At 48.4% G+C, this 13,693-nt stretch overlaps 1 protein-coding gene and 1 long non-coding RNA gene across 4 annotated transcripts in view; both read right to left on the bottom strand.

The window, feature by feature from the left end:
- Positions 1-13,693, bottom strand: part of LOC135374174 (uncharacterized) — a 58,885-nt gene that overhangs the window by 8,925 nt on the left and 36,267 nt on the right. For 2 of the 3 annotated variants that reach the window (XM_064607188.1, XM_064607185.1), the window contains exons 4-5: positions 5,157-5,343; positions 1,152-1,346 (exon numbers count right to left, since the gene is read on the bottom strand). In XM_064607188.1, the coding sequence (XP_064463258.1) occupies positions 1,152-1,346; positions 5,157-5,343 (382 nt within the window). The remainder of the gene's footprint in view (positions 1-1,151; positions 1,347-5,156; positions 5,344-13,693) is intronic. The other variant, XM_064607187.1, reaches the window with a different exon arrangement.
- LOC135374182 (uncharacterized) lies at positions 5,928-6,656 on the bottom strand. The gene is made up of 2 exons (XR_010416795.1): positions 6,554-6,656; positions 5,928-6,088 (listed from the first exon to the last, which is right to left on the bottom strand). It is a non-coding gene; the product is annotated as an uncharacterized LOC135374182 (long non-coding RNA).

The following is a 13,693-nucleotide window of genomic DNA, read 5'->3' as shown; positions in this document are numbered from 1 at the left end:
TGGCCTATATATGCACTTTGCTGCACCGCCCATGTCGCACGGTGTTCTGCCAATATCTTGTTTCCACTTGCAGGCGCTCCCGACATCGCCCCAACATCTGCTTCACAACATCCCCCGGAGATGAGCTGGTGGACCTACATGCTGCCGGGATGACTTGCCGCCGCAATATCAGGCCAACATGATGTTCTATTCTATATCGTGTACTAGGCTGTGGTCATTAAATACAGAACAACGCCAGACTGACTATTCGTGAAGCAACAAAGCTTTATCGCTTGATCATTGCTTCATCGCATCATCGCTGTGTTTCAAAAAAGCAAAAAGAGGTAAATATAAAAGGCAAGAAAGACAAATACCTTAAACACAAAATAATTGACACATTCAATTCCAAGGAGAAGGCAGATACTAAATAATGATTCCCTCGCCAGCTTCGACAAATTCGAGACTCCCATTTGGCTGCGAGTCAAAATGAACGGTGAGATATCTAATTTTATTTGATGACGTACACGAGAGGGCATGGAAGCGAGAAATTACTGTGTGTATTGACTCACCATCAACATAACGCTTGTGTTTCTTACTGCATTTGGGCAGACATACAGCAGGTCCATCAAAACTTCTCTTCTGCCATAGAAATTTTCTTCTGTCAACATTACGGACACCAGCCCAATATTCACATTCCAAAATACCCCAGTTCGGCAGCTGTCATGTTTCAAAATATGACGGATGTACGCCTCTACATTATGCCCATGGTTATGCAGTACTCTGATCTTATAGCAGTGTGGTAGCGTGCAACTTCCGATGTCATGCTATTTCTTCTACCCCCATCCACCATCCACCCCATCTACCCCATGCACTATCTACCCCATCCACCAGTGTCGAGCCGGCGTATCGCCCCTGGCGATGAAACTCCCCATTCATCACCTCACAATAAAGTTGTTTGTACGCATTTCTCCATACGTCCACTGCTCAAAGTCGCAGCCTGCTGCCCAGTGCTAAGAATCACAACTGTTGTTGGAGCTACTCATGGCAAGCATGGGCAGCGATCTAATAAAGGTGAATTGACTGCATGCATGCCCTCATAATTTTGGGAGCATGGAAAGGCCACCGTGTTTTTAGACTATAATAGCACATGTAATATTGAGTGGTGTACTCACCTGAGCCAAATGAGGAGAAACTATGGCAGCGTTAAACATGACGGGATTGCTCTCCCAGAGCATGCGTGCACACAGAGCCGGACGAAGGTCTGGCGGAACCCAGAGGATAGTTCTCCAGCCTTCAAGGTGGTTCAGGTTATGCGGGCTGTAGCCCCACATACCGAGGGCACGGTAGCCTATATATTGGAACACAACCTGCGCATGATAAAAGGGGCAAGTGCTCAGTTGTCGTCTCAATACACGTCGGTGAAACCTCCCTTGCAGACCATGATTGTGTGCTTAACTCGTGTCACTTGGGCAAATCCCGCAATCTTAAAAATGAACTTCACCGCGTAGCACGCTCCTAGCCAACCATCATCTCGAATGATATCGTCTAACTGCCCTTATTTGTTGAAAACGGGAGGCGTACGCCTTTTTACACTTGACACTGAACACTTGACACGTGACACTTATGCTGTTCATAATTGTCACAGAAAAGGCGTACGCCTCCCGTTTTCAACAAATAAGGGCAGTTAAACGATATCATTCTAGATGGTGATTGGCTAGGAGCGTGCTACGCGGTGAAGTTCATTTTTAAGAGTGCATGGTTTGAATCTTACTCTCCCTCAAGTATTTTGTTCGAGCCCCTCCATGCTGTATTATAGCTAATTTTGTTGCGCTGGGGAGAAAGGTGGCATCACGTGTTCCTACGTGTTTCAATTCTATTTGAATTTGAACTGAATTTTATTTTTTCTTCTTCTAATTATGTAACACAGGAAGGCTAGTGCACGGGCTAGCTTCCGATAAGCCTACATGAGAGGGTCTTCGAAGAAACGTTTATGCGGAGACATAAGCAGTTAGAAAGTTACAAGGGAAAATATCCAGCCGGTTGGCCGGGTACGAAATGATCCCAAATGGGAACAAGAGGCTTTCGCGACACTAAGGCAGTCGAACAGCGAGTCTCGCTCCTGGAAAAAGCTTTGCACAGTGATTGTGTAGATGCAGTTCACAAACTTTGCACATCAGTCTTGTATTCTTGGACCTGTCCTTCTTTACGGACCAACACAGTTTGTGAAGAGTCCCTCCACAACACGTTTCGTGGAATTCGCTGGTCGCTCTGAGCTTCACAGCCTAGCAAGAGGACAGTACAATATCTTGCAAGTAGTGACAGGCCTGTGTAGTCATCAAAAAGTCCATTCCTGCCATGAAGCTGAGCTCTGAACTTGTAGAGCAGATGGTGTTCCCCTACATCAGTGACCAGCGATGATGGAATGTCCCGGCGAGCATATGTTCATCTCCTCACGCTAGGACGGTGCCGGTAGAACTGACTGGCTCGTGACATGGAGTGCCGTAGCAGTGGCGCGTAGTAGTGATCCACGAGCCAACACAGACTATTCTTAGTTGTTGTATTTGTACCTTGTGACGCAGCCAAAGTGATCATCCTCAACCTCTTCGAAGGCGGTTCCTAACAATACCGCCCGGCTCAGTAAAGCCATGTCCTCATGACTGTGAAGGGGCGGTGTAGAGTTTCATAAGAAATACATGTGCGGTTATCAGGGGAGACCGCCGCGAGGATAGGGAAGTATGAATGAATGACTTATTTATTTCACATTGTAGCAAGTACAATGTGGGAGGCCCAGTGCAAAAAACTGCAAGCAGCAGCTTGACAAGGCTATGGATTCCCACTCTGACCGTGAAAGTTGTCAACGATAAACACACAATCACACACATATCAAATTCATTCTATCAACACTAATGACCAACGCAAGTGGAACAGTAGTAACATGATCAGACACACTTAGACAAGTAACATTTGACGAATCTGTTTGTTGGAAGTTTTTGGAAGTAGTGTCTTCGACCTGATAATTAAGGTCTGAAATGCGGCGAATGACCTTGTACGGCAGGGTGTATCTCGGCGGGAACTTCTCAGCACGGGCGACCTGGCAAATGGGGGGAGCCCACAAAAGAAAGACACTGCGGTGTTCGCCACGGTAGGCGGATGCACCGGATCGAAATTGGAGGTTCCTTTCTTGACGATCCTCTGTCTCTCTCAGTCTCCAACAACAGACGACAGCCATATCATCGTTGAAAAACGTATACAACAGTGCACAGGATTACAAATCTACAAAATCAGGGAAAGTTGCTTCAGACTCAGTCGCGGTGATAGGATAGTGTAGCCTTCTCGTTTTACCGATTTCGCACCGATCTTGTACCTTTTCCTCTTTCTCAAGGGTTCATGACGTTCCCTCTGTATGTTAGACGGTCCCATAGCTTTCCCTTCGGTGAACTTCCACTTCTTCTTCTTATTCTTCCCGTGTATTCACACGAGCGACATTCCCCCAGAAGCGGAAGATGCGAAAAGCGTCATAGCCTTCTGCTGTCACGTGAACGCGAGCGCTCAACGTCGTGTCTTCACGTACACTGCTAACCATGGGGAATATCCTGCTAGACAGCCACAATATATTCCGTAGCAGACGACAGGAAAACACGCTGACGGTGTCGTCTGCTAAGTGTCGTCTGCTAAATGCGCAGTACGACACTCCCGATGTTCCGCACCGTGTGAATGCTCAACATAACACTTCGACAACAAGGAACTTCGGCTCCGTGAGCAGTGTTTTCGCTTTTTCTTCCACTAGAATATTCCGTGAGGATGTCTCTCGTGTGAATACACGGTTCCTGACACTTGCCTCGAACTTCACCAGACAGAGCGTCACGTGGTAGAGCTTCTTCGTCTTCTTTCTCGTTGGTCACGTTCCTATCTGCTCTGGGGTGGATAGGACAACACTATCATCCTCATGTTCATCACTGCCGCACAGAACCATTTCTAAATGTTCTTCTAACGTCAAGGGCATCTTTGAAGATAACTGCAGGGATTCGCAAGCGTGGTCAGTCAAGCAGTTCAATACGGGAAGTATGTACTTGAAGCCATGGTTCCCAAATTGGAACAACTGAGGAAATGTTTGCCTCATATACGAATATTCGGTTAGCGAACTTTTATGACCACAAAAATACATTTATATCTCCATGCAATCAACGCTGACCGTAACTTCCACGTGATGGAAACTTCCTTGCCAGCAAAAGTTGCAGCTTTCGGGGATGCGGCGGAAGAATACCCCTATCAGACGAAAACCTAACCACCTAAACGCGATGTGACCTATACTGTTGAACATCAGTATCTTTATACGTATACAATGCAAGTTCGTTTCGACATCATACCGAAGTCAAAAAACTTGCGCGCTTGCTTAGAATAAGGTAATGAGTTTGTTCCCGAATGGGAACAATGGTATCACCCGAGCAGCACAATGTACTGAAAGTCGAGTGCAATAGGGATGGACGGGTAGGTGGATGGCCTTGAACAGACTCGTGAAACTAAACAAGATTGATAAGCCGTATACCGTCCATCCCATTTGCACTCGACTTTCAGTACATCGTGCTGCTTGGGCAAAAGGGTATCATTCGAGCCAGTTTGTCAAAATATTTTTTAGGAGGTCAGAAACACTGTATGATAAAGGAGGATGTCGAATCAAGGATCATCAACGTGACATGATATATTTCAAATGACTAGTGCGTTTGGCTTATCGCGTTTTCGGAGCCTTTATCCTGAGCACCTTTCGTTCTACCAAAACTCCCTATTAAATTCACGCGATACTAAACAGCACACATGACGGAATTCGCTAGAACATCTTTTTTGTGCCTGCTTTTACACGTTCACAAGCACCAAATATATTACGCCACAACGGATGCAACTTATGAATGTGAGTGGAAATCGCACGGTGTTGTTCCGGATTGAAAAGCGTAGTGCGCGTAAAAGACCTGTTTACAGTTTACACTGATTGCACACAAATTGCAATAGAACACAGAGGGAAAAAAACTCTGTGCAGGAGATCTAAAAAGAAATGTCACCTCATTGGATGTGCTCACATGACTCGAATGGGCGACACTTATTTCGTGCTATCGGCAAACGCAAAAGCTTGGACTCGCCCACAAGAATGTAAGCTCTGGTGAATGAAGGAAGTGCAGCCTTACGTCTGACGGAGCATCCAGAAGGTAATCCAAGATGGGAAACAAAGCCATGCGGAAAGGCATCACGGCGTTATCATTCACAGGGACATGCTTTTGAAATGCTTGCATCCACTCAAATGAGGAAATGTTCTTGACGTGTTTCGCATGACTTGCAGCGTGTGCCGCCTTCGAGAAACTCAGTAGCTCGTACCTGAAATATATGTATGTCTAAATGTAATAAAATACGTGATATATAGAACTTTCAAAGACTATGGTAACAAACTTCGGGAAAAGGGGAGAGGATGATTGCTGACAACAGAAGGAACAAAGAAGGTCTCAGGAACTCATATCCTAAAATGCACAGCAAACTCACAGCATCGCCATTTAATGTGGTGTACATACCATCATCCATATCACAGCACGTGCTCGAACTGACCGCTATGATGAGCCATGCAAGAGTTGCAACGACGAAGCATGGACTAGCGTACCCTCTCAAAGTTCCCACATGGCTATTACGAACAGCATTAGAAGCGTCATGCATTCGAACAGGAAGCAGACGTTGACGCTAGTAGTAATGTATCAGCTCAACTGGCCCACAACTCTCACAGTGGCCTGGACGCCATTAATGAGCAATTAGAGCTAATTGGGACCCCCCACAGTAATTAGGACCCACCAGGGAGTCATTACACTAATTGGGGCGCATCTAGGACGTGTCCAGACCACTGTGAGAGTTGTGGGCCAGTTGAGCTGATAAAAATAAAAAAATAGGTAGAAAATAAAATGAAAAGATAGAAATAGAGTGGAGAGAAACAATTTATTCGAAAATCAACGATGCCGCGGCGAAGAAACGGCTCCGGGGTGACCAGAGCTTGTTGACGTCGGGTAGTTGCAGAGATCGACGACAGGTGGCCACTTAGTTGCAAGGCATCACACCAGATGGCGCCACCATCATAGCTCTAGAGGAGAGAGACAGAGAACAAGATACTAGCGGCAGGTAAAAATGACAGCACTGCTAAACAAGTCTAGGCATGCGAGAGAAAAGGTCTAACCGCTACTGCTAAACAGAAAACAGTACACATCGGGGGAAAAAGGCTTACGGGGGGACGATCGCTTAGGCCTAACCACAACACTACGCAGCTAACACAAGGCGGGAACCACACATCGCTAAACATGCGAGAAAAGGCTTAACACGAGCGCGGTCACCGCTAAACACGGCAAACATACGAGAAAAGGAGCGCGCTTGGGCATAACCTCAACACTACGCAGCTAACACAAGGCGGGAACCACACATCGCTAAACATGCGTCAACAGGCTTGGACACCGCAAAACAAGTCTAAACATGCGAGAAAAGGCTTAACACGAGCGCGGTCACCGCTAAACACGGCAAACATACGAGAAAAGGAGCGCGTCAAATCACTCACCTTTTCCCCCGCGGCAACTTCCAGGCAGAAACTGAGCGAGCGCGGAGAACACACGTCTGCTCTCTACGAGATCCAGCCAGAAAGTGAGCGAGCGCGCGGAGCGCACGTCCGTCTTCCGCGACGGTCCGAGAGAAACTGAGAGAGGCGACGCGCAGCGGCCGCTATGGATGCGCGCGCGCCCTCTGCTCCACCCGTCCGCGCATGCGCGCGCGCGCGCTGCTAGCTCCCTCTGCGCCGGCCGCGGGTGTTTTCGGTTTCGGCTCTCTGCTGCGCGCGCGCTCCTAGCGGCGACGGGTGGCTTTCAGTTTCGCTTTCATTCTCCGTTCTTTGCGCGCGCGCGTTTATCTGTATAAAGGCAGCGCGCACCGCGCTCGCGTCATCACTACGTGAAGATGTTCAGCTACCACTCTTTACAAAATTGTTCCCGCACCCACGCTTCTTGGGAAGAAGTGGAGAAGGAATGTTTCAACGGCGAAAGTCCCCGCAACGAGCTCGTCATCACTGCTTTTCGCTACGTGATAGACATGGTAGGCTTTGGCAATATAGGAGAGATCTCGCCGGGGCCGCTGCAGGAGATGGTGCGTCGGATCTACGCCCGTTACAAGAACGTCTGCATAACGGTTCCTGACGGACCCCTGGGACTGATGAGCGAATTTGTGAGCTTGGCCAACGCAGAATTCAACTACATCGCTGCAGACATCGTGGACCTTCTCGCTCGTGCCATCGCTCATATTAAGCACGCCCTGCGGAAGCAGCGACATTTGCAAGCAGTCTACATCGCCAACTTTGTCATTGATTTATTGAAATACCGATTGGTTATTGACATGCAACGCATTAAACAGTCCGAATAACTTTGACGAGACTCTGTGTGTTCTTTCACTGAAACATCTTTATTGAATACATACAAAGGACTTGGTCGATAGATGCCTGCACCCTCCCTGACTTGCCTCAAGAGAAAGGATATGGGGTATCTTCATCGCAGCGTCGTCATTGCGCGGGTCACTGCACCAGCACGATGACGGAATGGTCATTCTTTTCGTACACCCATTCCGCTACCACACTGCCACGATGACCCGTACTTCTCCTGTCTGCGAGAGAGAGAGAGAGAGAGAAGCATGTCTCGACTAGAACTTTTATTCTCGATTACATGCGCGTGCAGCTCTTTGTTCCGCGGTTACTCGATGCCTGACGACGACGCTCTCGGGCTCTCTTCCGGGTTTTCCGTTGCTGCACAAAGAGAGAGCACTATCGTAATCCTATACGCGTCAAAACATAACAAAGCTTACCGTATTCGCAGCTCCCATAAGGGAAGGAGTGTACGGCATCCACGAGATAGCGCTTGTCGTCGTAGGGGACCAAGCTCTTCTTGAGTCTCGAAATGGTGTACATCGTTTGCTTTATACTCTGGATGGTGCACTGCTTCTGAGAGACCGCCTTTTCATTGAACAGAGAATCTCGGTACACTTCGTGCAATAAATGTTTCCTCACCACGTCTTTCTTAACTCCTTTCGCTCTCGCGATCTGTTTGTGTGTCCCAGCCAAGAGAATGCTGTACATTTTCGCTCGGATGGCTACGACTTCCTGAATAACTCCACCTCCCGTCTCGTCTTTGAAGTACCCCATCTGATTCGCGTGCTCGTCGTTGAAAAGCGGGTGGTCTGGCGGATAGGAAGACAGATCTAACTCACTCTCAATCTTCATCAGCTGCTCTTCCAGGCTTTCACACGTGAGAGAAAAAATTATGCTGTCCGTGTCGCTATAGATCAATTGCACTGGACATGTCAAGCGAGAAAAGAGCGACTCGTAGATGAAGCTGTACATTCGGACTTTGGATATTTCAAGAATGGCAAAGCCCACGTAAAGGGGGTGCGTGCATTTGATGCGGCGCTGCTTCATCTCGTACAAGATGCACTTGTCACTCAGAATGAGAAAATGCTGACAGTCGACGGAGCTAGCTTTTCGGAGCGCGCTTTCTTTGTCGTAGGCTATAGCGTACCTTTTCATGCGTCTCACATTTTGTATCGTCTTACCGAACGTACTGTTCGACATGGTTTTGTACAGAAGTCGCTCGAATTTCGTGGACGCGGCATTCCTCAACGCGACGTTCCTCTGCACGAAGGTTCGCAAAAAGTTGTCTTGGCGGAACGAGAGGATGCTGTGAACACGTTTTATTTTCATGCCCAACCTCACGTACAGAGCGAGCAATGCATAATGAACGACGTAGCGTTCTTTGTCGTAGCACGTCAGCAAGAGTTTCTTGGTGGGAGGGGCGTTCAGCGACAACGCATCTTTCAGGTGGCGTTGGTAGGGGGAGAGTTCGTTCTCGTCCACGCACCTGTGTTCGGGTGCCAGGGGAAAATCCCTGGTGAGCGCGTGCAGTTCTTCGGGATACGACAAGTCTACCACGTACACGTAACCCACTTCCGAATCGTGAGGAATGTTGAGAAAATCGATCTCGCTCCACCTCGAAGGATCGACCCACTCAAAACCACCTGTTGGGAGATGGAAAGTCATCGCGTACGGGTACAAACTGTTCACGTCGAGGTACTGGATAAAAGTCTTTTCTTGGTGGGGATCGTAATCGTCACACCCCTCGTGATTAGCCCTACAGTATCTGTGGAAGCTGTTACAAATGCCTCCCCTGATCCCTTCTCGATCGTTTCGTACATCTCTTGGTCGCTTATGAGCTCGAGTTTGACATTGGTGAGCTTCAAAGCGCTACTCCACGCGTAACTGGCGAGGGACACGGTGCGTAAGATATCTATCCCATCCGTCTCTAGCGCAATCTTTCTGAAATACAGCACGATGTCGCACAGCTGACAGGTGTCGAGCGTGACGTAGAGACGCGTGTAATCTCCTAGGTCCTTGCATTTGAACAATTCGAAAATCTCGAGGGCGTACTGATAGTCCTCGTCCGTGATCTCTTCATCGTTCAGGTCACTTTTGAAAGCTTCCTTTGGCGGTAGTGCGGGCAAATTGTACGCTTCGAAACTGTCGACGAAGGTGTACGGGTAAATTCCCTTCTTGAGAAGCCGTCGGAAACGGTCACCAAACATTTGACGGGTGCAATGAAACGCACTCTCGCCACCGCTGGAGAGGAGCGTTTCTACCAGGTTAGACAACGAGAGGTTGAAAAACTGCGTGGTATCGCGGAAATAGAGATCTCCAATATTGAACCCTCTTATCTTTTCCGAGCTCGAAGCTAAGATCCACGGTTCGCCCAGATTTAGAACGTGCATGTGGCGGAGAAGGGAGCTCAAATCGTACTGCAGGTTGTGCACGCACACGACGAGTTCTTTGGTGTTACGACACGTAAGGTTACACGTATCACACAGCGTCGCGACAAAATTCGAGGAACCGGGGTCTACGAAACGGGTGTGGTCGTGATGCGACACCTTCCGCGTATGTCGGTTAAATTCGATTCCACAAAATTCGCAGTGCGTAGCGCTCGCGTGCCGAAAGTGGTCTTCCATACTCATGACCAACGGTGAGGGAAGACGGTTCAGCCTATCGATTTGTTCGCTAAATCGCTTGAGCGAGAGCAAGCATTTTTCTGCCGCGTTGGGTCCCAAATAGCCATCTACGTCCATTATTTTCCCATCACAACTTCTCACTAGCACAATGCTATACGAGCTCATCCTGTGCACACTCGAGGCGTCCTTAACGAGCGCGTCCTTTTCCAGTATGCTTTCCGTGTCCAACACCGCAAAATAGGGATAGGGATGCATGTACTGTATCTTGGTGAAGGAGACGCTCTCCCCCGCTTTTGGCATTTCGAGAATTACTTCGTTTACGTCTCGACACAAACGTTCGTGCTGCTCCAACGCCCCTCTCGTCCTATAACCGCTCGTGCATTTCTCGCAATAAAAATAGTCACCTCGCCCCATGAAAGTGCTAAATTTTCTGATTCCATAGAAATGCTCCCTAACCTCGAGCAGGTGGACTTTGTCCTGATAGAGCGTGCAGGGAACCCGTCCGGTAGATATCGAACTCGTCTGCTCGTCGAACACGTAGATGTACACGGAGATTTTGTTTTTTCTCTCCCACAGGGCAATGTCTTCGTAAGTGACTGGGAAGCAGGGTGGCCAGTACGTTACACGCGTCTCCGGATTCGAAGGATTCATGTATTTGTGGTATCTGACATAATCGTTTGGTTTGTTCTCAACGGATGCAAGAGTGCCAGCACGCTATACTTGAAACACTCGTTTTCGTGATTCGGTGGAAGTTTGACGTTTGTGAGAGTCTTTGTTTTTTTCTTCAACATTTCGGGAAGCTCGATCGTGCACCCAATCCGCTTCGGTTTTAAGCGCGTTAGTTTTAAGTCGACACATTGGACGTCGTTCGAGGTGAAACCAGACCCTTCTCTCGCATAGTTTTCAACGCGTTGCGAGGACTCTGCGATGGCAGCATTTATCGCGCCTTCGATTTCTTGGCGGTTATGAACGACTCTCATGTGAAGGTTCACGTGAAGGAGATGAGAAGTCAACCCGTCGGCTCCGTCCTTAACCATGAGCGCCTTCGAGCACAGACAAAATTTGAAAGGCATGGGATAAGCTTCGAGGACGCGCGTGATTACTGGAGCTATGCTCGGTAGATAGAGTCGCAAATCGTCGACGTTGTCGTCGTGCGGGGAACAGAGAAGCGTGTACCTAGTAGCCGTTCCGTCAAATGCCTCATCTGTGACAAAGAAAGGAAGGAATCGTCTCTCCGTGACGGAGGGATGATTCTCTACGACGTGTTCTCTCAATTCAACGATTCTACGACCCTGGACAGGCTCAGCTTCGTTTCGAAATTCTGGGCTTGCATCTGGTGATTCATCTCGAACCCTACCAGACAGAGGAATGAAATCTGCATACGACTGATCCCCTTCCCACATGAGCAATTCGTCTGCATTGTCATGTCCATCTAGGGGTTCGTCGTCGTCGTCCGTTTCAGGTATTACGAAAGGCGGACTACTGACTCTGTCGTCGTCGTCATCTGAAAGGACGACTGGGCTATTACCGAGATTCTCTATTCTAGCTTCGTGCTCTCTTTCTACGGCCACGAGCATGGCATCGATGGGGTCGTACTGACATACGAGACAGCGCGGCACTGCGGTCAAACAAAATCAGTACGAGATTTCCCCTCACGAAACAATGCTCACTTTTCCCTTCAGTTGAGGAACGCTTGAGATTGATGATGAGAGAGGATGGGATGAGACCCTGTGTTCAGTGTCATGCGGTGACAGCGGCTATTGGTTCCTGAAAAACAATGTCATGCATAGAATACACTCTCACAGCAGAGACGGTCAACTTACATTTTGGTCCACGAAACGACTCACGTCGTGGATGAATGCCCCTCGTGGGCTGTCGATCAATCGTCGTAGAACCAGCGCACCTTTTATAGTCGCTACACCGCTCTCCTCCTCCTCGCATTGCGACGGTGTCGTCTGTACTTTGACCACCCCGCCTTCCGTCTTTCGCGCCTTTTTGCGATGTCGCATATGACAATGATACTATCGACGTTGAATAAAACATTACACTAATTTCTAGCTAACACTCTGGGACGACTTGTACATGACGACGAGAAGACCCAGAGTGGGATTCGAACCCAGGATCCTTCTACACTGGGCGCGACACACTAACCACTAGTCTATTTCGTACTGCGTGAGGTTTTTCGTATTGCGGGGTTCGTGTCTACACACGTCACAACATGTTCAAACACGTCAAACATGTTCAGACACGTTCAATGACGTCATAAGAGGAAGAGAGAGGAACGAGTGTGTCCAGGGGCGACTTCGCCGCCCGTGTCCGAACATGTTCAAACATGTTCAAACACGTCTTAACATGTTCAAACACGTTCAATGACGTCATAGAGAGTGAGAGGCAAAGCTTTACTATAAATGTCGAAGCGAATGGTCGATCGTCATTCCATCATGATCAGCTTGGTAGATCCTCGTAAGTAATACCCATGACGTCATCATCGTCGAAATGTTTGAAGAGTTTCGTTTCCAGTGTACAACACTTTTGCTGCGCGTGAAGTCGGTTTTTTCCCGCCTCACATATTTCGGGAGATTGGCAGCGCCCGCTTCTTCTGCACCAATTGCGGTGGATTGTGGTCCAAAGGTACGCTTCCTCGTTATTTTTTTAATACGTTCTATAATCGTTCACATTTTTTCAGAGCAAAAGCATTGGACGGACCGATTGATTCGCCCGTTTCTCGGCTGTCGGACGGTACCGTTCGACGTACGTTGCGAAGGACTTCGACTATTGAAGGAAGATGGAGAAGATGGACCATCAGTGTCACTCTGTGACTGAAGAAGATTGTACGTGTGTGTGTTTGAGATATAAAAACACGCGTTTCTCACACTCCTTTCGTTGCAGATTACGAATGGCTACTGACGGGAGATCTACCCCTGGTCCTAACCTTCAAGCCTCCTCCAAAGACCTTCTTTTTGCGAATCGGCGATCAACTGACTACCTGTCGCTGCGGTGGACTCTGGTCGAGAAACCCCAGCCATTGGTTAGACTCGAGCCTTCGTCCGTATTTGGGCTGCCTTCCCGGCTACGAAACCAAAGCTGGAGCCTAATTCATGTGTAACGAGAAATAAAAAAAGGTTGTCTACTCTCATTCCGTCTCAGTCATGATGACGCCCGAGCAGAGGTTTGCCACCTTTGTGCAAACGCGAATGTATCGGGACTTGCTGCGATTACGCGATTATATTCACGGCGATAGCTGCGAGGGAGACTTTCGCTCGATTCTCAAGACGATACCCTTACGTCTGTTCACCGTCAGTGGGAAGATTGCAAAGAAAATGAAGCGTTTCGTAGATTACAAGCTCGAGCTGTTGGAAAAGTATAGACGAGGAGAGACAGTCGACCCGTGTCTCATCAACGCGGGTTTCAACCGACCTATCGTCCGTCGCTACTGGCTTCTCCACACATCCCTCGACGTCACGGTGCAGACCGGCGACGACGGCGGTGAGCGTCGGGTCAGCACGTTGGAAGATCGTCTCGCAAGGGTCTTGTGTATGTCGTGAAAATAAATAGTCTATTTTTTACGAAACGAGTTCGCTCACGAGGAGACGTTTTATTGTTTCGTCATTCTCTTCGAGGTTACAGGAAAACATGGATACACAACTTTTCAAGCTGTAGCGTTTCG

This window comes from Ornithodoros turicata, unplaced genomic scaffold (assembly GCF_037126465.1).
Source record: "Ornithodoros turicata isolate Travis unplaced genomic scaffold, ASM3712646v1 Chromosome45, whole genome shotgun sequence".
NCBI lineage: Eukaryota > Metazoa > Arthropoda > Arachnida > Ixodida > Argasidae > Ornithodoros > Ornithodoros turicata.
This window is presented reverse-complemented; position numbering and strand designations above follow the sequence as displayed.